This window comes from Anopheles coluzzii, chromosome 2, assembly GCF_943734685.1.
Source record: "Anopheles coluzzii chromosome 2, AcolN3, whole genome shotgun sequence".
In the NCBI taxonomy this organism is placed as follows: Eukaryota; Metazoa; Arthropoda; class Insecta; order Diptera; family Culicidae; genus Anopheles; species Anopheles coluzzii.
The window spans coordinates 17,201,428-17,226,717 of NC_064670.1; the positions used below are offsets into that span (position 1 = coordinate 17,201,428).

Here is a 25,290-nt window from a genome sequence, read left to right on the forward strand (position 1 = left end):
TAAAATCAACTAACATAAAACCACGACATTTAGATGAGCATTTGGAAAAAAGAAACGAATATTTAAAAACCGGACATCGGATTGTTGTGTTTACGGCAAAGACTATTAAACACTGTTGCTTTTTACAACGATTATCAAAAAGCTTTTTCATAAGGAATCTGCAATTTGACTGATTTGACATCACTTCATAGTAGCATATTGTACGCTTGTCTCAATGATGTTTCAGCCGTCAAGGCTTTTGTACTTTTTTGAGTACCTACAAACATTTTTGGCACCAGGTACAATGGTCATAAAGAAGCGATATCGCTTTTGCTTTGTAGTTTTGGCTGATCACACTTTTGCGCACTCTGTTGCCGATTCTTATATGATGTGACTATGAATTTTAATAATTTGTAGTACCAATTTTTGCCTTTCTTGGATGATATACTTACAGAATATAGACAACAGAAAAGAACACAATATAGAGTTTGGACAGTTATTCGATTTCTAAAATTTAAAACCGATAAATCATGTACTGATACAAGTCCGTCACAGTTTTACTATTTAATTAAAACTTGTAAAATTTACCATTGAGTTCAAATCAGTTAACGAATCGACTTCAACATTTTCATCCCCACGATAGCTTTGGCGTGACATCAAACTTGGCGACCTTGAGGTTGACTTTGAGTTCGAGCAGAAACCCGAATATGTTCCGCATCAGCTCCCCTCACATCTGTTCTTGCTCTGATTGTACAGTGCAAAAAAGTAAAAGTAAAAATGTTGTACCTTTTGGTAAACTGATGCTGATCACCTCAGTGGCATCAGTGAAAAACACCACTGCAACCTGCATGTGTGCGGACTTTTCATCAGTTCTCGAACAAATCTTGATGAGAAATAAATTTATACTTAACAGTGCTGCTCTCAATACTACAATGTATGTTTACTTCTTATTTGAAGACAGTCAGACGATCAATACGAAATCCAATCAAACGTAATACTAAGCAATTCTCTCCCTCGATAGTATGTAACACTTTAGTTAGACTTCAAATAAAACACGAAAAGCTAGATAGTCATGTAAAAGCTATGTGACCGAATGTAATTTATTCAAAAGTTAGTGTTTACAAGATCTTTTTTTTTTTTGCAAACCCCTATTTTACATGCAGACTATGCATAAGCACATAAATGCATCGATTTCTATTGATCACATTCGACCTGTCCGTTCAACTTCTCTGCTTCCGTTCTCTTTATTCTCAATTTATTCTCTCTCTCTCTTTACATGTGGAAAATCACATTCCTTGTGGAAGGACTTCTCCGCATTTTAGAAAGGCCTGTTCCCATGTCTGCATTCTGCTATCGGATGCTGCGGTCGTGCCTTACAGAAACGATACAGAACACTTCAAGACACCGTTGAAGCTCGGTCGCATTTAGTTTGTGGCTGTCGGCCGGACGAGAAGGAGCGAAAATGGTCTTGATACCTGCACTCATCCTGCTGCTCGCGCTTGTACTCTATTGGAGCAAGCTTTCCCGCAAAACCAGTGCCCAGTTGTTCGGCAAAGATATTCCCGGTCCCCGGTCTTATCCGCTCATCGGTTCGGCCCATTTATTTTTGGGCTCAGACGAGCGAACCTTCAGTGTGATAAATGAGCTGTTCCGCAAATACGGTAGCTTTTTCAAACTATCGCTCGGCCCCAAGACGTTCTTGTGTCTGTCCGATCCGGATCTTATTCAGCAAGCGCTCACATCGAGCGCCTGTCAGGATAAAGCGTTTTTCTACCGTTTTATGGAGCTCGACTATGGATTGATTTCGTCTCGCTGTAAGTTTCGCTCTCAAGTGTGTGTGTGTGTGTGTGTGTCATGAAGTGATTGCAAGTGAAATATTCTAAATCACACAATCGTTGTGCCGCTTATTCCTCCAGATACCGATTGGAAGCTGTACCGAAAGTCGCTTAATCCTGCCTTTAACCAACGCATCCTTATCAGTTTCATATCGATCTTCAATCGATGCTCGGAAGTAATGGTAGCACGCATGGCAAAGGAGGCAGATCGTAGACAACCGTTCGATGTACTTCATTACACCGCTCAGTGCGCGCTGGAGATGGTATTCGCTAGCTCCCTTAAGAGCGACATTACGGACGATGCGCAGCTGCACGAGGCTTGCGAAGCTATCCAAAATATGTGCACCATCATGAGTAGCCGTATGTTTAATGTGCTGCTTTACAGTGACCTGCTGTTTACGTTAACGCATAAGTACCATGAGCTACAGAAGATGAAGGTAAAAGTGGAACGAGTGGTAAATCCGGTGAGTGTAACTTTGATAACATACATGGGTTTGCAAATTTAATGTTCTTGAATGCTACCGATTCAGATTTTGTACGGAAGAAGAGAGAAACTTTCCAAGCAACGATTGGAAAATGCACACTCAGAGGACGAGGAGCATTACCGGAAGCCGATGGTTTTTCTTGATCAGTTGCTGCACATGCAGCGAGGTGGTCAAGACTTGGAAATCCAGGAGATTGAAAACCATCTCAACAACATCATTGCAGCGGTGAGCCATTGTTTGTGTACATGCAAATGTGCCAATGTTGCTTTCATTTTCATCGTAAACATTTTTACATTGATTGTGCAGGGCAGTGATACGACAGCCAGCCAAGTTGCATTCATTCTGTTGATGCTTGCAATGCATCCCAAGGTGCAAGATCGGGTCCACGAAGAAATCGTCTCCATCTACGGTAGTGCCGCCCCGGACTTTTCGTACGAAACCATTTCGGCTCAAACGTATCTCGAGCAGGTGATCAAAGAAACGATGCGAATGTATCCTGTGGGTCCAATCATCGGGCGGCAAACGATCGAGACGGTGAAGCTGGGCGATGTGATCGTCCCACCCGGGGTAACGCTGCTCATCAACATTCTAACAGTGCATCGCAACAAGGAGCTGTGGGGTGAGCGGGCGCATGTTTTCGATCCGGATCGATTCGATCCTGCACAGTACGATGCCAAGAAGCAACATCCCTTCAGCTACATTCCATTCGGTGGAGGGCCCCGAAACTGCATCGGCTATCGGTACGGGATGCTTGCCATGAAAATCATGGTAACACAGGTACTTCGCAAATATCAACTGTCCACACCGCTCACGCCAAGCGATTCATTAAGACCCTTCTTCGCAATAACACTCAAGATTGGTACAGGCCACAGTATATGCGTAAAGCGTAGAACAAATGTCTTACTCTAGCTTTTAATCAAGAACAACATACACCGCATGTATGTTCATGTTAATGCTTGTTTCTGTATTTGTTATGTTTGTGTTTCATCTAAAAAGAATAAAAAAAATCAAACAATAACAACAAATTATTTCTCAAAAAGCATATTATTTTATTCTCAAGTTTTACTCAGTAACAATGACTGGGCCGTTTTGCTTATTAAACTATCATAATATGATAACTGCTTTATTTTAATCCTAGAACGCAAAGGATGAGTGTTGGAGTAATTGAAATATTTATGGGTTGATTTCCTTTATTTTTTAATCCATCTAAAAATGGCTATGGTCCTTCAACGATAAACAATGTCGATTAGTTGTATAAGTACAAGTCAGGTGCAGTTTTACTATTTAAACAAAACTTGTAAAATTTATCATTAAGTATCAATCGGTTAACTGATCAATTTCAACATTTTCATCCCCACGATAGCTTGCCGACCTTGAGATTGACTTTGAGTTCGGACAGGAACCCGAATTTGATCCTCATCCGCTTCCCACACATCTGCTCTTGTTCTGGTTGTACAGTGCAAAAAAGTGAATGTAAACTTTTATAGCTTTTGTTAAACTGATGCTGTTCACCTCAGTGGTATCAGCGAAAAACACCACTGCACAATGGGGCAAGGGCGGTCGAAAATATTATTTACTTTTACTCAAAAATAAAACAACAGTATTCCATTCTTGTTGTAGCATCTTTTTTATTACAAACAGAAAATAATCGAACTATAAACAACATTTTTCAACTTTGGAAATAAATTAAAAAATGTATACATTTCTATATCTTTATTTTTTCTCCAAACCTCTTGTCCAAACCTCTCCAAGCTTGTAGTCAACATGCTGTCAAAAATTCAGACTTATTATTTAACCTCAATTGTGGAAAAAATGCATTCAAACATGTTTGGAGCGCGCGCTGTTGTACGGTACAGAAATTGTTCACTACCGCACAAACCATGGAACGCCCTGTACGTTTTGAAATTCCACAGTATTTTGTGTATACATGACATTTTGTAACAACAAATCCAAAAACCGTAAAACATGTTTTGTATCTAACGTGGGAAATTTCAGCGATAATGACGAAGATATATTCAATAAACTATACGACTAAAAAGCGTCTAAGCGGAACTATAACCTTAGATCATAGAGGATTGACAATATTGGATAAAATAAATTACTTGAAATGTTTTTTTTTTTTCCTTAAAAATGTCGACCGAGTCTTTTAATTTTTAAATAACGAATTATCTAATGAAGGGTTCTATAAGTAATTGTAAAATGGATGATACCTTTTTATTTTTAACTACTTGATTTATGAATGTTTGAAATTTTGTGTTGGTTATTTTGATCGTTTTTTATTAAAACCAATACAATGATTCTCAATGATTGCCGGTCTCGTAGTACAGTCGTCAACTCGTACGACTTAACAACATGCCCGTCATGGGTTCAATCCCCAAATAGACCGCGCCGCCATACGTAGGACTGACTATCCTGCTATGGGGGGGGAATCAATCAGTCACTGAAAGCAAAGCCCACAAGTGGGTACAGGCAGGCCTTGACCAGCATCGGTTGTTGAGTCAAAGAAGAAGAAGAACAATGATTCTCAAATACAAAACTATGTTGATGACGATTGTATCCACTGATTGAAATACGTGTCTGTGGCGATGTACAGCAATGTGATACAGGGTTTTTACTAATTAGAAATACTTTGGCACCCAATATAAAGACTTTCTCTAGAGCATGAAGACCAACACCTAGAGTATGACGCAATGACCCCCTTGCTCAGCCTCGTTATTGGGTCGAATGTCTATATATTGTGTGCCAAAATATTTTTAACATTTGACAGTCCCTGTAAAAACGCTGTACAGTGCCATCTAGATTTCCAACGCTTAAAATCATGAACAATTTGAACAAGATTCGATATAATACATATCGTAAATAGTACAATAATGACTTATCACCGCGGTTTGTTCGAGGCCGCTCCATAGTGCACTGCAGCCTGTAAGTGTGGTGCTAACTTTTCATCAGTCCTCGAACATACCGTGATGAGAAATAAATTTAAACTTAACAGTGCTGTTCTCAAGACTCGAATAAATTTTTACTTCTTATTTGAAGAAAGTCTGGTGCAATCAACAAGTTCGTAATAAGATGCACTTCTCTCCCTCGATAGTATCATGTAACACTTTAGCTAGACTTCAAATAAAACACGAAAAGCTAGATAGTCATGTAAAAGCTATGTGACCGAAAGTAATTTATTCAAAAGTTAGTGTTCACAAGATCTTTTTTTTTGCAAACCCCTATTTTACATGCTCATAGGACTATGCATAAGCACATAAATGCATCGACTTCTGTCGATAGCATGCAATATATTTTTTATTTCTATTTGTTCGACCTGTCCGTTCAATTTCTCTGCTTCTGTTCTCTTTATTCTCAATTTATTCTCTCTCTCTCTTTACTTGTGGGAAATCACACTCCTTGCGGAAGGACTTCTCCGCATTTTAGAAAGGCCTGTTCCCATGTCTGCATTCTGCTATCGGATGCTGCGGTCGTGCCTTACAGAAACGATACAGAACACTTCAAGACACCGTTGAAGCTCGGTCGCATTTAGTTTGTGGCTGTCGGCCGGACGAGAAGGAGCGAAAATGTTCTTCATACCTGCACTCATCCTGCTACTTGGGCTTGTACTCTATTGGAGCAAGCTCTCCCGCAAAACCAGTGCCCAGTTGTTTGGCAAAGATATTCCCGGTCCCCGGTCTTATCCGCTCATCGGTTCGGCCCATCTATTCTTGGGCTCAGACGAGCGAACCTTCAGTGTGATAAATGAGCTGTTCCGCAAATACGGTAGCTTTTTCAAACTATCGCTCGGCCCCAAGACGTTCTTGTGTCTGTCCGATCCGTATCTTATTCAACAAGCGCTCACATCGAGCGCCTGTCAGGATAAAGCGTTTTTCTACCGTTTTATGGAGCTCGACTATGGATTAGTTTCGTCTCGCTGTAAGTTTTGCTCTCAAGTGTGTGTGTTTCAAAGTGATTGCAAGTGAAATATTCTAAAACACACAATCGTTGTGCCGCTTATTCCTCCAGATACCGATTGGAAGCTGTACCGAAAGTCGCTTAATCCTGCTTTTAACCAACGCATCCTTATCAGTTTCATATCGATCTTCAATCGATGCTCGGAAGTAATGGTAGCACGCATGGCAAAGGAGGCAGATCGTAGACAACCGTTCGATGCGCTTCATTACACCGCTCAGTGCACATTCGAGATGGTGTGTGCTAGCTCCTTGAAAAGCGACATAACACACGATCCTCAAGCGCGCGAGGCTTGCGGAGCCATCGAGAAGATGTGCGCCATTATGAGTAGCCGTCTGTTTAATGTGCTGCTTTACAGTGACCTGCTGTTTACGTTGACGCAAAGGTACCGCGAGATGCAGAAGGTGAGGGCTACGTTGGGACGAGTGGTAAATCCGGTGAGTGTAACTTTGATAACATACATGGGTTTGCAATTGTAATATAGTTTGAACGCCACCGATACAGATTTTGTACGACAGACGAGAAAAAATATCCAAACAGCGATTGGAAAACGCACACTCAGAGGACGAGGAGCATTACCGGAAGCCGATGGTTTTTCTTGATCAGTTGCTGCACACGCAGCGAGGTGGTCGAGACTTGGAAATCCAGGAGATTGAAAACCATCTTAACACAATTATTGGAGCGGTAAGCTATTGTTAATGTACATGCGAATATGGTAATCAATCTTTGTATTCATTTTCATCGTAAACATTTTTACATTCATTGTGCAGGGCAGTGAAACAACTGCCAACCAGGTCGCTTTCATTCTGCTAATGCTTGCAATGCATCCCGAGGTGCAGGAACGGGTCTACGAAGAAATCGTCTCCATCTACGGCAGTGCCGCCTCGGACCTTTCGTACGAAACCATTTCGGCTCAAACGTATCTCGAGCAGGTGATCAAAGAAACGATGCGAGTGTATCCTGTGGCTCCACTTATCGGACGGGAAACGATCGAGACGGTGAAACTGGGCGATGTGATCGTCCCATCCGGGGTAACGCTGCTCATCAACATCCTTACCTTGCATCGCAACAAGGAGCTGTGGGGTGAGCGGGCGCATGTTTTCGATCCGGATCGATTCGATCCTGCACAGTACGATGCCAAGAAGCAACATCCCTTCAGCTACATTCCATTCGGTGGAGGGCCCCGAAACTGCATCGGCTATCGGTACGGGATGTTTGCCATGAAAATCATGGTAACGCAGGTACTTCGCAAATATCAACTGTCCACACCGCTCACGCCAACCGACTCATTGAGACTGTCCTTCGCGGTAACGCTCAAGGTTGGTACGGGCCACAGCATATGCGTAAAGCGTAGAGCAGGTGTCGTACTTTAGCTTTTCATCAAGCAAAATTTACAACGCTTGTATGTTTATGTTACTGTTTATGTCTGTATTTGTTATGTTTGTGTTCCATCAAAATAAGTATAAGAAAAATAAAACAATAGAACCAAATTATATCTCAAAAAGGATATTATTTTATTCTCAAGTTTTACTCAGTAACAATGACTCGGGCGTCCCCACGATAGCTTTGGGGTAACATCAAACTTGGCGGCCTTGAGGTTGATATGAGTTCGAACAGTTCGAACCCGAATCTGTTCTGCATCAGCTCCCCTTATATCAGTTCTTGTTTTGATTGTACAGAGCAAAAATGTGAAAGTCAAAATTGTGCATCTCTTGGTAAACTGATGGTGTTCACGTCAGTGGCATCAGCGAAAAACATCACTTCTTATTTGAAGACAGTCCGGCTCAATCAATAAGTTCGTAGTACGATGCACTTCTCTCTCGTGGTGGCATTTATTTGTGTTTATTGTGGTCGTTTATATGTAAAACTCTTAACTTCAAATTCAACTAAAAAGTATCATAACATAAGTTATATAGACAATGCCGTCTGATGTATGAAAGATTTTTTTAAATTATAATATTCAATAATCCAAAAGGGTTTTATTCATTCATTTGTTCTTGATTTTTTTTCAAGAACGTGAACTGGCAGGTTTTAACATTTATATTGTATACCTAATTACATGTTTAGCATCCACTATTTCAAAATCAGTACAATCTAAGAAGTATTCCTTCCATACTACCATACTGAAAGTCATCACTCAACACTCAAACATCAATTGATTGGATCTTAAATTTATAGCCCTGCGATAGCTTCAGCGTAATATCAAACTTGTACTCCACCTGCTCGTACTCCAGGTCGGTATAAAACCGAAAACTGCGCAACAGATGGACCAACACCAGCTTCATCCCTTGTATTGCATACCGCTTGCCGATGCAATCTCTCGATCCCATACTGAACGGTGCGTACGCATGCGGGTGGCGACCTTGCGACCGTTCGGGCAGAAACCGATCCGGATCGAAGCCTTCCGCATCCGGTCCCCACACGTCCGTTCTTCGGTGCAGCGCAAAAATGCTAAACAGAAAGTTCGTCCCGCGCGGAATAACGTTACCATCCACCTCGATGTCTTCGCTACATACCCGACCTAGTAGTGGCCCAGAAGGACACAAACGCAACGCCTCCAGAATGCATCGCTCCAGGTACGGTAGCTGGCTTAACGCTTCCGGTGTCGTCTCTAGCTCCACTCCGGTAGGAAAAACGGCCATAATTTCCTCACGTGCTTTCTCCTGTACCTTTGGGTGCATTGCCAGTAGTGTAAGGTGATTGCATAGTGCTAATGCCGACGTGTCATTGCCCTACCAATGATAAGGTTGTATAAAGTGCGAGAAAAAAATCATACTTCACACCGTAAAAGTTAGCAAATGCTTACCCCCACAATTATTGTAACAGCGTGGTGCAGTATTTCGAGATCTGGAAATGGTTCACCCGCACGCTTTCCCTTTACCAAATGTTCGACGAATATCTGTGGCTTACGATACTCGATGTCATCATCGGCTTCGTTGCGCTTGTCAGTATTTTCGTCTGTCAAGGAGGCTCTTTTTCTGTTGATAATCTACAACAAATCGAGTCACGGTGTAATTGTTTAATGGTACTCGATAGGCACTCTACATTACAGCACTTACCGAGTACACATATTCGTAAAACGTCGATCGTAGGTACATTTCTTCTTTGTAGTCGGAAGTGAGCTTGTATATAAATTCGGGATACTTCGATACAGTCACAACGCGCCTTGCGATTATTTCAAATGCTCTGCAAATTATCCAAATTACTATGATTAATCTCTGCCGAAATTTGATTGTTTCGTCGCTTGTACGCACTTATCTATCATAGGAACAAATTTGTTCGCTTCCGGGTCGTCCAGAATGTTCGAGCCAAACGTTGATCCACACACCATGTCCAGCGTGCAGCGGCTACAGTGCTTCATCACATCCACTCGGGACAGATCGGCCTCCTGCTTGATTGCGTTAACCATTTTCCGCGCACACTTGTCAAATAGCGGAAGAAAGCTATCCAAAATTCGTTTGTTAAAGGACGTGTTGAGCGTTTTGCGCTGATGCTTCCATAAACCATCTTTAAAATACACAGACACACACACATATTAGATTATTTTGATATTGAATTATCATTTTTATCCTATTTTTTGCTATTTGAATTCGTTCACTTACAGGGTGTGGCAAACAATCCCTGGTCGAGTTTGAAAAAATCGTACAGCATCGGTTTGTTCATCGACTTTGGATTGTCCAGCACCGCATGCATTATATCCGGATGAGACGAACACACGAACAGCATCAATCCCAGCCGCAATTGAAACAGACGATCATGTTGCAGGTAAGCGCTTTTAAATATTTGGAACACTTTTTCGGGCAATTTGCCCAGCAGCAGCAATGAGTGGCCAAACACTGGCACGTAGGAGTGAAGCATCTCTATCTTCTCCGCAAATTTAAACATTTTCTGATGCTTCCGGTACAAAACTGCACCGAAGATAACGACAAGCGTCAGCAGAAATAGCTGCATGATCACACTTTTCTTATGACGACACTCGCACACGTACCACTACTGAGCGACGAGTAAATGATCGCAAAGCCTTTTATCTATTCAGTACAAGCTGTTTACCAAGCGGAAACAAATTACGTCTTGGATCGGAAGTGGAATTAGGTTACATTTTGAACTCGTCTTCAGACGAAATTTTTTATATCGTTGTTCTCATGACGTGGAACGTTTCGTGCCTAAACAACATCGGTCGTCAGAACTTTGCCCTCAGCGTCATTCGATGTCCATTACCGTAGATTTTACAAGCTCGTTACTACCCTGCCACTTTTGTACCGCAGTACTCATTTCATTATCATGGTTATTCTGCTAACCCTGACGCAAGCTCGGTGTCAACCCTGAGAGTAGCAAAAAATATTAGAATAAATAAGAAAGTTTTCGCGAAAAGAACATATTTGACGACAAAGTCTGGTGGTATGGTTTTACCCAAAAACAAACAGAAACCTTCAGCATCAATGTAAAGATGAAAAAAAAACAACATCAGAAAGAATAACCTTACAGTGAACTATTAAACCTGCCGCCATAAATGTTTCTTTTTTTTGCGACAGTACTTTAACTCGACCGGTCTTTTATGATTCAGGGGAATGGCTACTAAATCCTACAGCATCTAGTGCGGTAGACTGCTTAAAAGAGATGACCAATGTCTCTAACCATTTTGTTGTCTGATGGAAGATTAAATGTTAACTCAATTAACAAAAAATAATAACATTACAGAACACTTCAAGACACCGTTGAATCTCATCCAAAATTAGTTTGTGGCTGTCGGTCGGACGAGAAGGAGCGAAAATGTTCTTCATACCTGCACTCATCCTACTGCTCGGGCTTGTACTCTATTGGAGCAAGCTCTCCCGCAAAACCAGTGCCCAGTTGTTTGGCAAAGATATTCCCGGTCCCCGGTCTTATCCGCTCATCGGTTCAGCCCATCTGTTCTTGGGCTCGGACGAGCATACCTTCAGTGTGGTGAATGAGCTGTTCCGCAAATACGGTCGCCTTTTCAAACTATCGCTCGGCCCCAAGACGGTCCTGTGTCTGTCCGATCCGGATCTTATCCAACAAGCGCTCACATCGAGCGCCTGTCAGGATAAAGCGTTTTTCTACCGTTTTCTCGAGCTCGACTATGGATTGATTTCGTCTCGCTGTAAGTTTCGCTCTCAAGTGTGTGTGTTACGAAGTGATGGCAAGTGAAATATTCTAAAACACACAATCAATGTGCCGCTTATTCCTCCAGATACCGATTGGAAGCTGTACCGAAAGTCGCTTAATCCTGCCTTTAACCAACGCATCCTTATCAGTTTCATTTCGATCTTCAATCGATGCTCGGAAGTAATGGTATCACGCATGGTGAAGGAGGCAGATTGTAGACAACCGTTCGATGTGCTTCATTATACCGCTCAGTGCACACTCGAGATGGTGTGCGCTAGCTCCCTCAAGAGCGACATTACGGACGATCCGCAAGCACGTGAGGCTTGCGGAGCTATCGAGAAGATGTGCGCCATTATGAGCAGCCGTCTGTTTAATGTGCTGCTTTACAGTGACCTGTTGTTTACGTTAACGCAAAGGTACCGCGAGATGCAGAAGGTGAGGGTTAACCTGGAACATGTAGTAAATCCGGTGAGTGTGGCTGTGATGACATTCGTGGGTGTGCAATGCAGTTTTTACATTGTTTGAACGCTATCGTTTCAGATTTTATACGGAAAACGAGAGAGACTTTCCAAGCAACGATTGGATAACGCACACTCAGAGGACGAGGAGCATTACCGGAAGCCGATGGTTTTTCTTGACCAGTTGCTGCACACGCAGCGAGGTGGTCGAGACTTGGAAATGCAGGAGATTGAAAACCATCTTTACACAATTATTGGAGCGGTAAGATATTGTTAATGTACATGCGAATATGGTAATCAATCTTTGTATTCATTTTCATCGTAAACATTTGTACATTGATTGTGCAGGGCAGTGAAACAACAGCCAACCAGGTCGCTTTCATTCTGTTGATGATCGCAATGCATCCTGAGGTACAAGATCGGGTCCACGAAGAAATCGTCTCCATCTACGGTAGAGCCGCCCCGGACTTTTCGTACGAAACCATTTCGGCTCAAACGTATCTCGAGCAGGTGATCAAAGAAACGATGCGAGTGTATCCTGTGGCTCCACTCATCGGACGGGAAACGATCGAGACGGTGAAGCTGGGTGATGTGATCGTCCCATCCGGGGTAACGCTGCTCATCAACATCCTTACCTTGCATCGCAACAAGGAGCTGTGGGGTGAGCGGGCGCATGTTTTCGATCCGGATCGATTCGATCCTGCACAGTACGATGCCAAGAAGCAACATCCCTTCAGCTACATTCCATTCGGTGGAGGGCCCCGAAACTGCATCGGCTATCGGTACGGGATGTTTGCCATGAAAATTATGGTAACGCAGGTACTTCGCAAATATCAACTGTCCACACCGCTCACGCCAACCGACTCATTGAGACTGTCCTTCGCGGTAACGCTCAAGGTTGGTACGGGCCACAGCATATGCGTAAAGCGTAGAGCAAATGTCGTACAGTGAGCTAGCGGAAGGTGAAATAGATACGGAACAAATACTGATGTGAATTTTATGCTAAACACAACAAATCAAGCAGTATTGTGGAGTACAATCTTATTTTAAAAATTTAAACACAATTAATACTACAAGAAGTGGGTAATACCAATTACTCAAAAGTAATAATAAATGAAGAATAATGAGTAACATAATAAAGATTTACTTAATAAAAAAACACACGTTAAATCTTGGACAAACGATAGATGATGAAAATAAAAATAATGCTCACATGAATCACTGGTTAGTGGAACAAACAAAGAAATTGGAAAATCCCTTACATTTCTTGACCATGTGATCGTTTGCATTTTCATTTGCTTGCAGTGCTTGCCATAAACGGTATGCGCCTGTTGCTAGTCAATCCGCATTACATTCAGCATTTGTTCAGCAAACATGGCTTCAGTGGAGGGCAATCGAGGAGAAAATTTTAAACAATTAAAACATCGGCATAAAAATATATAAATAAATAAACAAACATCGGCATTAATCAGGCGATTATTACTTCCTGCTATTTTTTAGGTGGATTTGCAATCGGTTCATTTATACAAATTAAATACAATCTTTATATTTAGCTCCTAAATATGTTTTAAAACACTGCTGTACCAGGTATAGTACCAGAAAGTATAAAAGTTCTTAATACAGCAACAAATATTGTATTTTTCCACAATCTATTAGTTATCTTTGACGATGGAATAAGAGTAAATCGCACGTAGACTGAGTATTTGCAAATCTACCTTTTACGCTCGGTTATGGTTTACGGTTTTTTGTTCTCTATATTTAATCTCGTCCTTAAACTGTTTAATTTTTGTTTGTCGTCTTCAATTTTTGGAGAGTTCGAGTGTTAATGTGCAGTTGATTAAATTATATGATCATTACTTTTATGCATCAGTTTCATAAATTTCTCATTTTACATTACCATTACCAAATTACATGTGAAAGCGTATTCGTATCAAAAAGATCCATGCAGAACCCAAAGGTACATTCGAGAATGACTTCATTCGTCGGATGCAATTGCAAATAGGTTAAATTTAAGCACAGCAACGCCAACCATGTTAACCTAATCTGATAATCATCTGTATTGCATTGCACAAGGGCCCATTTTGTCAGTCTGATCCAGATTCTCTTTCCCCGAAACCAACCACGATCAGATCTGTCAGTCAGCAAACCAGCCAGCCACACACTAGCACGTGTATCTCCGTTCAACCACGCCACCACCTGTGTGCACTTTGCTGCAAGCCACAAAATAAGCCACCGCCAACAATATACGCACTGCCTCCGCCGGCACACTTCTACCGCTGGCTCGAAAAGAAAGCATGCATCGGATGAAAAACTACTCAGACGCAGCAAACAATGCAATTTACTGCGTCATGTCGCGCAGGGAAGGTCATGGGAAAATCGGTGACAGACGTGTTAGCATGCGGATGCAGCTGCAATTGCAAGACACTGCGCGACACTGCACACATCCACTCACACGTATACAGGTCGCTCTGATGGTGCTACCGATTTGACACACATTTTGGCCACATATATATCATCTGACGACTCCGCCGAACGGCTGCATGTGCAGGCAGAGCGAGATCTGTTTCCCCCCCCCCCCCCCCTAAACGTTATGATAATTTTTTAACAGATTTTTAGAAACCACTATCGAAATAGAGTTTCATAAAAGCTCAGCAGAACGGTAACGAAACTCGCAGCTAACCATTCAATTTCATTTTCAGCAAACTATTTACATGTTTACCAAACCGCCCCGATTCCAGACACGTTCCAACGCCCCGGCGATGCTCGATTTTTTCCACTTTCTTGCTGCGAACTATCCGTGCGGAATCCGTAAATCCCCACCGACACCCAGCGCTAACATATGCATCAACAATGTGCAATTAACCGTTGCCGATGGCTCCTCATCCTAGGCACCTGCCGGTGCAGCAGTTGCGTGGAGAAACAAGAAGTGAACCAAGAAATGGAGGAGGGGGCGGGGCGAGGGGTGAACCGCTGATGAAGAAATGAAAGTGAAATAGCAAAACAGCAACACCAGAGATGCATCTACACAGACAGAGGGGTTAGGAGAAGTAAAAAAAACCGAGTGGTAAAAAAAAGAAACCCGAATACAAAACTCGACCCAAAGCACACAAAATAGCCCGCTCTGATGGGGAGGAAAGCTTTCGATGCCTCAATGCGTACCGGTATGGAATGAGGCGCAGAGAACAAACAAATACACGTCGAAAAAGATGTAACAAAATGTTGAGAAAAGCTCGGACATGCCGCCCCCCGCACTACTAAGCGAACTACAGGATTTGCTAATACAAAAACACCAATCAAACGGCTAGTCATCGTCCGAGACTTGCCAAACCGGTGATCGATAAACTTTGATGAGTGTTTCGTTGGTGGAAAAAGAAACACGATTAATCGAAATGCAACTAAAGTGCAAACATTGGGCGGTAGTAGTAGAAACGAAATCAACTAATGTGTGTGTGTGTCGATGTGGATAAAGGCTATTGGAAATGGGCAGGATGCACCTGTGTGCTCCTGTGTGCGGTTTTTGGCCCAGTGGATGCGCTTGAGCCGCGTGGTTAATGATGCTATTGCATAATGCTGGTCTGTGCTGGAGGGGTCAAACTAATTAAGAGCATGTGCGCCGGATTGATGGAGAAAGGATGGTAGGAGCGTCTGTGTTTGACGGACGGTTTCATGTTTACCTCACGTTTGTTTTACTAACGCCCTTTAGCTAGAGTAATGATACGTTTCATTAACCGCTTCGGACAGCACTTGAGGGGAAAACAAAAAAGAAGCAGAAAGGTTGAAAATCTCAACTACTGAAATGGAAGCAAAGTATCGAAGAAATATGAAACGAGTATCGAAAATTAAATAAATTGCTGTCACGATCAACCTGGATTTTTCAAGTCGTTTGATTCTAGAAAATCATAAAAAAAAATATCTGTCATGCATAGGAATTATTAACAACACGCACATATTCTTTCTACACGGATTTAAAAATACAACTGAAAAGTTACTCAGAAAGTATCGAAGGTTTCACTCGTAACACCAATCTAAACCGCCTCAACGAAAGTATCTTTGCAATTGCGTTGTTCTCTCGTCATGACTCGTTTTGCAATGACCTTAGCAAATGAAGTGGAGCAGCATGTGGCTCGAAACCTTTTTAATGTTATTTAAAATATTTTAAAAATAAACATCAATCAATATCAAAGGTAGGGTACCAGTCAGGAGTTGTGTTAAGATAAAGTCATTTCTATTTTCTACGCAAGATCAAACCTGTGCAACAAGCAACATTCCAATACGCAATGATACGCTTTATCAGGTCACTCAGGCTACTCACCATCGCTACACAAAACTAGACGGGGAATATGCACCGACCCAAGCCCATTTGGGGGGGAAAGCATTTTGCTGGACTGGAAAAGGGCACCACAGCCAGCCACACAAAGCAAACAAGCTAGAGGACCGGACAGGCAGGCAGCCAGCACACCAGCAGTACACGTTCCAGAAGGAGGCCACCCGTGTTCCGGGTTTGCCGTGGAAGAGTGCCGCATTATGTAAGTGCCAGAGAACGTGCGTTTGCCCGCGTTTGGTAAGAGCCAGCAGCTAGAGACAGCAGGCCCCCCCTGGTCGGCATGTCGACACAAACACCGAGAAGCGAAGGTTTGGCCAGGTTCTGACCGAGGGCGATTCCGACCGCGGCTGACCTGAATTGCGTTTCGGTCGGCTACAACGCTTCCGACGCCCGGGTTCCCTCTAGCCCCGATTCCGTTCTCAGCCGCACCGCACCGGCAGTGCGCACCGGTGGGCTGGCAGCGGAAGGCAGCAAACAAATGAGATCTTGATTGAATTAGGTGCAGCATCGCATGCTAGTTGCATTTGCACCTTTCAGCCGAAGCCGTTCGGCCGGGTTTGGCCCACTCGCAAGCGTTCACACGATCGAACCGGCCGGCCGGCCATATCAGAGCGTGCACCCCGCGCGGATTGGAATGGATTGGAATTTCACCCGGGCATGCAGCGGCCCCCACTGCCCACTGCCGCAGCGGTATCCCCTGGCCGGACGATTGACCTCGGGGATCCCGGGAGAGTATGATTATGCGCTGCCAATGGTTGCCGTGGTCGCCGCCACCATTGCGGCATAAAGAAAGCACCCAAGGAAGTGGTGAATTATTAATGCTTCCACATTTATCATACAACGGGGGCCTGCCGACATCACTGCTGTGTACCCGGTGTTGCGGCCGTGCCGGCGTAAGAGAAAGAATGAAGCCCCTCCCTTCCCCATTCACGCGATCGACGCGATCACGAGGCGTGAAAAAAGGGCCCCAACATCGCCCGCCCCGGAGAAGAGTCGAGAATGCGGGAGAGAATGAGATCGATCCCGGCGATCCCTTCTGCGAAACCCTGGTGCTGCGCAAAACCAACGGTACCGCAATCGCGGTACTGACCGCTGACAAACGGCTCAACACGCTTGTTTTTTTTTTTCTTGTGCCGCCAACCCACCATGAGAATGGAGACACGAATGGCAGAATAACAAAAAAACGAAAGAAAATCTCACCTTTGCCAATTTTCACTTTTAATAGCATCGGCGCATCATAGTACCACCACCAGCTGCCCGACGCCAACACACACACACTAAAAGTGCACCGTTTCGGTTGCAGTTTAGTACCGGGCTTCCGTCGCTGGCAATGTCTCAGCACTTCGTCTAAGCACTTGGTAGTAAGATAAGCTATCCTTTTTTGTGTTTTTTATTCGCGCCCGCTTATCGCTTGCACCATACCGGTGTACCGCAATCGGTACCGTTCTACCTACATATGCCCATTTCTTTGCCCTGCTGCTGCCCATCATTAGGCTGCGGCCTAGTCGTTTTGCGCCTCTTTTCATCCATTGCCACCCGGTGCTGCGATGGTGTGCTCGTTCTAGGAGGAACAAAAACGCACCGGTAGAATATATTACGACCCTCTCTCGTCTCGCTGCCGCATCATTACTACGGCCAGCGAACCAAAAGTGTATTAGTGTGGCATTATCATGGGCGAAATTTATTTGAATTATCTTTCCCGCTTAGCTAGTACTATTGAGCGGGGCTTTTTAAGGTTGTCCTTTATCCTACACGGTAAGCTAACGATGGAGCAACATTTAAACTGTACAAGTGTTTTCAACGAATGCCTGTAATAGCTGTTTAAGTTAATGGAAAAAGCTATAATTTAAATTATGTTTCGCTAGTTGACTGTTTGCTGCACCGACTCAACACGAACGTTTGTATTGAATCCGGTTCGAAGGACCAATGTTTTGATTCCTATTATTTCGTTTAAATGGTATTGGTATACAACCTTAAAAGATACCAAAACTGTACCCAATCATTTAACTCACTTCAATTGTTCGCTATTTCTAGCGTTCTTAATACAGCTTTTACTGTCTCACACGAATAATTGTGTTGCTTTGTTACACTATCAACAGACGTGAAGCAATCGGCCGAGCGTCTTGGCTGCGAAATGAAAGTGAAACGATAGGTCATCCACTGATCACCGGTATGTAAACTACCGCAATCGCAAGCGGGGGGGGGGGGGGGGAACAGACACCCTGCCATTGTCGTCACCAGGCCCAGCCGTCACCTGACACTTCAAGGAGAGGAGGGCGCATCCGTAATGTTACGGCTGACGAAACAATCAAGCACAGCGCCACCTGAAAGCCCATAACCGAACCGATCCATCCATTGCGGTGTCAACCTTACGGTAGGTCGTGTATCGTTACAACCCCCATCAACCTTCGCTGTCACTAATCACTCGAATCGAATTTCGATCACTCTCAGCCGCGAACGCAGATCGAGACCCTTTAGGACAAAGACACACTGTGGCACGGTGGCTTTCAACTGATGCGCAAAGGGTATAGATATCGGGTTAGATGGGAGCTGAAATGGCAAACATGAACATGGAAATTGATCTAAGGAATGTTTGCCCCTGCCGACTGCGAGTGCCACCACCCATGATGTCCAGGCCATGCTGCTCTGCCTGCTCTGCCACGAACCGAGTCCGCTCACAAGTCGGGCGATTACTTTCGACATTTTCCCGTTCGCTACGTTGACCTCTAGCGCTCATTGCGGATCATCCCTAGATTGATCCCGTTAGGATTGGGCCATGTTTTGTTTTTTTTTTTTTTGTTTTTAGGCATAACAGCAACCACAACGAAACCCATCGGCAGTCCCCTGCGCAGCATCACAGTGATCAAATATAAAGCAAAACCATGTTCTACAGGCCTACTGAGCGCAGGCGGCTGCCCAGAATGTCCGGAATGATCGCTTCATCCGAAGTCACAGACCACTGTCGTACGGCTGATGATGATCCGCTTCGAAAGCTCCGCTCCGAAACCCCTTAATTGGGTCCCATTAGCTTCACTTAGCTTTTGGTTTATTGCTTTGTCCAGTGTCCACCCGGGGTCGGTTTTCATCCTCCCACCAAGTCACCGTTTCTCCGACGAAAACCTCTTTCATCTTGGTTGGTTGGTTGCCATTCTTTGGATTCTACTTCCGCCTCGCCAGCCGAAAGGCAAATTCTTCTCCAAAAGCCACCCAAACGGTCGGCCGGAAGAAACCCACCCGGTCTTGCTTTGTGGCACACCGACACACAGCCGGCGGACACAAAATTTCACTTCACCGCGGCAGTTTGCGCAAAGGTTCTCGGTAATGTGGCCCCCCCAGAACAAGCACCGTTGAGGGGTGCGATGGTGCGAGGGCGCATAGGGCTAGCTGTGATAGCTATCACGGAAACTCATCTCAGCCACACATATCGGCTAATAATTTGTTGTGACTAAATATGTCCCAAAACCTTTTAGGGGAAAGGGTGCAGCTAGTGGGGCGGGTTCGCTGATCGCCCACCGCGGAAGGTACGAACGAGGGCTAATGGCCATCAGGCGGAGAGTTATGGCCCATTTAGCAACTACCAAAGCGGCCCGTTAGCACCGTAAGCACCGTACGGAGGGAGTGCTAAAAACATATCATGTTATCGTGAGCTTGAAGCTGGATGGAATAGTGGATACACAGTAAGCGGTCGAAGGAAGGAATGTGAGTTGTTTAAACACACACGTTTAAAGGAGCTTTGTTATAAAAGATAATCCATATCTTCTTAGTTTCCTAGGTTTCCAGAGTCTTAATAGTGTATAGTTTTTCAAGTTTGAAATATAGTATTGTGTATTATTAGAGTCATATTTATCACAATCCAGAATCTAAGCTTTAATATACATATTAATACCATGGATAATGTACATTAAGCTTTTGAAAATCTCGATACTTTAATAACCAGTTTTTTCGTCAGACATCTCTTCAGCATAGCGATATAGTACTCTCCCAATGAACCCCTTTATCGTAATGTAGGATGCGATGCTGATGCATTTGTTGCTAACAGCTAATAATAATATCAATTACTCCTTGTTTAGCTCGTTGTCTACGAAAGTCTGCGGCAAGTTAATTTATGCGTCTGAGCTTCTTTTTGCACGGTTAATTAATTTCTATTATTAACATTTATTCCCTCACTACTTATCGGTCGTGCGTCAACGATCATCGATAATCATCTGTCTTGGTACCTGGTTGGGGAACGTTACATTCTCGAACCAACCAGTGGCCTCGCAGCTCTTCATTTATGTGGCGTTGATTCTCGCCTGAACCACTTACTGGACCACTTTTTCGTGAGTTCCAAACGAGGCAGCAACACAACGCACTGGGTGCCACTCGACATGGCCCCCGAGCGCTCCAGGACATTGCAGCGAACGCAGAACAAATAGCACCAGCACCAACAACAAACTGTGCTCCCAATGTGCATGTCCCAGGACAAGTTCAACTAGTCGCTCGTTCTGCAGAAAGGTTGATCACCACGCATACGCCTTCAAGGACATTGTGTTTGCGTTTGCCTGATATGCTCCGTCACGATGCAATCCAGTTGGTGAGATGGGGAGCAGCACAGGCAAGGCCAATATGCAGCAGAACGAGCAGAAAACAAAACCGGCTAGTAGCAGACCGATTCTTTCCATTTACGGACTTCCTGAACGCAGCCCCGCAGCATGTATTTTGCTCTGTAATCACGAAACTGTTATCAACTGCTGCTTAATAAGCGCGAAACGATAAGCGCGACTGGTTGCAAACAGCATTCAAGGCCCGGGGCAAAGGGCTGAATCGCTTACCATGTGCCTTTTGTCATTCTGTAACGTTTGCCGAGCTAGGCGAAGAACAGTTTCAAATCTCCACATCGACACTTTCATCATTCGAAAGCCTTCCCAGACGCAGCCATACTGTTGACAGAACGCAGGTGAAACCGTTTGCCATACCCGCCTGTCCACACGTTTGACTTAATTCAATCCATCCCAATGCTTTGCTACTTTCCAACTATTGTTTGCTGATCGGTAAATGTGGCGGGAACGTTTCTGAAAACAGCTCCGTCCTCGGTCTCGCAGATGCGCTGTGACGCTTCTTTCCAGCATGAAACATTCATAAGCCACCCCTAGGTCGGTGTTTATCTTTTGGCTGCCATACATTAACGAACTGAGTTTGAGAAGCTCCTTCTAAACAATATCATTGACAGGGAGTATTGAGTTTAAAATAAAGCGGCGCGTTTCTGCATGTTTAAACATACATCTTAACGAAAGTTGCTTAAGCAGCTTTGATTTTGGGAGAAAGTGCATCGCACCGACCGAGGATCGGAACCATAATTGAAGCCAGCCATCGCGCTGGAATTTAGAAATAAAATCTTAACCTTCCATCGCATAGGTTACGGGGCAGACGGGTTCGTCAATGAAACGTGCCTCATGGTTAACAATAAAAAAGGAAACACATCTGTATGCCATGCTGCGTCCCAACTCCAAACCCATTGCAACGACCCGGCGCCGTGCTTCCTATCGTGCTTCCGCCAGGACTCATCTCGTTTCCGTTCCTCCTCCATACACTTGCCCCGCAGGCATCATTCGGTAAATGTCACTTCCTACCGAAACCCTTGGCCACCATAGGGCCACCTGAACCCAACCGCGTCGTGTTTTGTGTTTATGAAGATCGGCTTGACATTTCATCCCGCCGCTCGCCACGATCGTGCGGAGTGGCGAAATTTGAAGACGAACTCGCAAAACGAGGATCACGGATGGACGGGAGAAGCACAACACACAAACAAAAAGCAAAACTCCCAGCATATACACGAAGAAAGTTTCGCCGATCGTGGCCGACGCAAAAACGTCCGAACGTATGCCATTAAAAGTCGTTTCCCTCATTACTCATCGCGGCAAACGCGCGCCACGCTGATAGCACACGGCCGGGTGTCTCGCTCACCGACCGGCTTCGTCTATCCTTTTCTCTTTCGGGACTTTGGGATTTCGTCTGAAAGGGGGGAGGGGGAGGTAAACTTGCACAATCTTAGTGGATGCATCCTGCCGTTACGCTGAAAGCGAGAGTTTGATTGCGTTTGATGTGTCGCAAATTCCGCACAAATCGCCGACGGAACAGGTGTCTCTTGCACATCACAAAGCCTCCGGTTAACCGTTATTGATGCACGATCGATCGCTCGCCTTGCCGCATAGAGCATACCGCAGCAGCAGGGAAGTGCAATAAGCACACTGACGCGTCCCGCTGTCCTCGGCGACAAACATGCATACACCAAGGGGGGAGTTCAGAATTCAATTATCCATCGTGGAATGCATGCGCACTGCTGGGCTGGGAAATGCATTGCCCCCCCTTCCCCCTCCCACGGCACAGTCGGTAATAGAAAAGTAAACCCCACTTTAGGCACGCAGACAGGGGAGCGAACCAAACGGAAGAAGAAAGTTGTAGCCCCCTCCGCACGAAGCTATCATATTGTTTGCATGATTTATTAACGACAACCACAGGGCTCTGTAAACAGCTTGCCTAATTGATTGTCCAGCCGACTGCCGGCTGGCCAGCTGGCTGGGACGGCACACGATCGCGCGGCGCCAGGAGGGAGGGGAATATTTAGTGTGAGAAAATTCGATGGAAATCAAACAATTTGCCCCCTCCTTTGCTCTGAGCCACTGGTAACAAATGTATCTTCCAAAAAATAACATTGGTCAGTACGGAGAGTTTCCCAGTGGTTCAGCTGGTTCAATTTTCAATTTGAGGTTATCATCATTCGCTCACGCAAAAGAGATACAACACTGCTGTAAAGCTTTAACTTGAACGAAAGAGAAACTGTAGCCACTAACAGATACTTTATTGAATTTCACGCCCAAGAGAGGGCTTTTAATTAGAACCAGCGAAAAATTAGACCCACTGCCAGGCAGCCCGGGCTCTCAGGGTCACCAGACGCACATTTTCGGTGATTAGTGAGTGAAAAGTTTTTCACTTTTCCTCCGGTACGGGTTGAGTTTGTTGTTATGAGCTGAAGGTAGGAAAAATTCGACCTCCTATCATAAAATTAAGCCCAACCAACCAATCGTACGCGGTGAAAGTGATGCTGTGATTGTGGTGGATTTGTGTGTATCATAAATTCTAGCATCAAAGCCACGAGAGCAGAAACTCTGACTCATCTGAAACGACATCCGATTTCCTTCACCGCCACGAGAACGCTTGATACATCCAGCCAGCCAGCCAGTAAGATGCACTTTCAATTTTCAATCACTTTTCCTTTCCAAAAAGGAACCATTCCCGCCAACGCCCATTTCCGTGGTGGACGATCTTTTTTTCAATTTGTCTTTTCACTTTTCCCACGTGTCGCTTCAACACCCTCTGTCGGCGCTGGAGCGCGACACCCCCGAATGTCCCGTAGTGAGTGGGGCGAAAAAATCAATTTCCTCGCACTTTAAAACCTCACCTGCGATCGATCGTGTCGGTTGTGATGGGACACACACACACACACATGGTTAATGGAAAGTCATCATCGCCCGAAAGCGCACACCAAAGGGTGGAATGATTTTCAATTTCTTGTTTGTTTCTGTCTTTTTTTGTGTGTGTTCTATTTTGATGTTTTCAAGGAATCGCCGTACATTTGTACCAAAGTTCCGCTCACGGTGTGGCGTATGCTTAGTATTTAAATGTTATTTCCTTTCGGTGTTTGTGCACCGAAAATGCGCAACACATCCTCCTCATGATACCAGCACAAGGGGAGAGAGCGGGGTGATTTAATTCAAGGTCTTGCTCCCTGCCAACCCGGCTGTATCTGCAACGCCCGTCTGAAATGTCACCCAATGTCAAACAGAATCAACTCAGGTCCCCGGTTTGCAGCGGCCGTTTTTTGAACCGCACCCGCACCCGTATGAATATTCAAATTTGGAAACGGTGAGTGTGGCTTTTTCCTTGTTTCAATGCTCACCATGGCTCACTCGAGCGTCTCGTCGATGCTGCATCATTGATTAGGATCCGGTTGCGCGAAAATCTAGCTCATCCGAACACTACACCCTTACTGTTAGGACTGACGATCAGTCGTAGCTATCGAATGGTGTCGCTACAATAACAAATCCATGCTCAGCTATCTAAAAGTAGCCGAAGGAATTCAGTTTAGTTGAGCAAAATAGCTTAATTTGTTACGAGTTTCGTAGAAACTTTTGTCTAGTAGATTTAATCCATATCATTTTCATAATTGCTTTTATTTAAAATTATGGCTAAGCAGTTAATTAATTAACGAATAGTTAAAATACAAGCAGTGAAGCTGTAAACAAAACTCTGAGAAATAATGTAACATACAATACTTAGAAAAACAAAACATAAATAAATAAATAAATAAATTCATGAATTACAAACATGGTATATCCAAAAAAGAAATAAATAATTGACAGTATGATAGCAAGAACATTGTTTAATAAACACAGATTACCACGGTTGTTAAAATATTATAAAATAAAATTATGTAATGTAAAAAAACTAACATCAAAAACTACCAAGAACAAAAGAATATGCAACATAACAAACAGATCAAATTAAGTAAAAAGTAAGCAAAGTCAAAATAGTATTTAAAAAGGTTTCATTCAAGGCAATCAGAACTTTTTTTACCCTCGGCTGTTGTCTAAAAGAAAATGTATTTCATAATACTCCGACTGATCGGCAACATTCCACCAGGATCTCCTATTCTTCGTACGACCCATTCATGCCCTTTCAGGCCCGAACGATCGCATCGATAGGTCCCGTGCGAGCCCATGGATGCCCATTCATACTTATCTCCCGGGTTTTTTTACACTTTAGCTTTCTGGTTTTCAACCGACTGCTTTCTATCTGTGCCTAACATCGCGATCACACCCCACTTCGTTTCCCCCCTGCATAACCCTCCATTGGTTTTGCCCTACGTGATAAACATTCTTTTCCGCCTGTAATGTAACCTTTTCTCTTCTCTCCCGCTTACCTTTCTCTCTCTCTCTCTCTCTCTCTCTCTCTCTCTCTCAATATCTTTCTCTCGGTATCTCTCTATTGACAACCATCCAAGCTGGATTGAGTACTGCCCTTTCTCCAATTGAAAAATTCCAAAACCTCGCGATACACGCTCGGTGGAAGTCTCTCCTAAAACCCAAACGCTC

At 44.0% G+C, this 25,290-nt stretch overlaps 4 protein-coding genes across 4 annotated transcripts; 3 read left to right on the top strand and 1 right to left on the bottom strand.

The window, feature by feature from the left end:
• The first annotated feature begins 1,335 nt into the window (after positions 1-1,335).
• On the top strand, positions 1,336-4,160 carry LOC120952024 (cytochrome P450 4c21-like). The gene is made up of 4 exons (XM_049606952.1): positions 1,336-1,793; positions 1,896-2,278; positions 2,345-2,524; positions 2,606-4,160. Exons 1-4 carry the CDS (start codon positions 1,442-1,444, stop codon positions 3,206-3,208), a joined length of 1,518 nt encoding a protein of 505 aa, XP_049462909.1. The 5' UTR covers positions 1,336-1,441; the 3' UTR covers positions 3,209-4,160.
• Positions 4,161-5,706: 1,546 nt separating this feature from the next.
• Positions 5,707-7,690, top strand: LOC120952047 (cytochrome P450 4c21-like). Its single transcript, XM_049606958.1, has 4 exons — positions 5,707-6,214; positions 6,305-6,687; positions 6,755-6,934; positions 7,021-7,690. The coding sequence occupies exons 1-4, from the start codon at positions 5,863-5,865 to the stop codon at positions 7,621-7,623; spliced, it is 1,518 nt and encodes a 505-aa protein (XP_049462915.1). The 5' UTR covers positions 5,707-5,862; the 3' UTR covers positions 7,624-7,690.
• A 568-nt stretch (positions 7,691-8,258) lies between these two features.
• Positions 8,259-10,235, bottom strand: LOC120952669 (cytochrome P450 4c21-like). The gene is made up of 5 exons (XM_040372120.2): positions 9,853-10,235; positions 9,505-9,757; positions 9,310-9,436; positions 9,057-9,239; positions 8,259-8,982 (listed from the first exon to the last, which is right to left on the bottom strand). The coding sequence occupies exons 1-5, from the start codon at positions 10,199-10,201 to the stop codon at positions 8,395-8,397; spliced, it is 1,500 nt and encodes a 499-aa protein (XP_040228054.2). The 5' UTR covers positions 10,202-10,235; the 3' UTR covers positions 8,259-8,394.
• A 668-nt stretch (positions 10,236-10,903) lies between these two features.
• LOC125906397 (cytochrome P450 4c21-like) lies at positions 10,904-12,988 on the top strand. Its single transcript, XM_049606951.1, has 4 exons — positions 10,904-11,372; positions 11,463-11,845; positions 11,918-12,097; positions 12,184-12,988. Exons 1-4 carry the CDS (start codon positions 11,021-11,023, stop codon positions 12,784-12,786), a joined length of 1,518 nt encoding a protein of 505 aa, XP_049462908.1. The 5' UTR covers positions 10,904-11,020; the 3' UTR covers positions 12,787-12,988.
• The last annotated feature ends 12,302 nt before the right edge of the window (positions 12,989-25,290 follow it).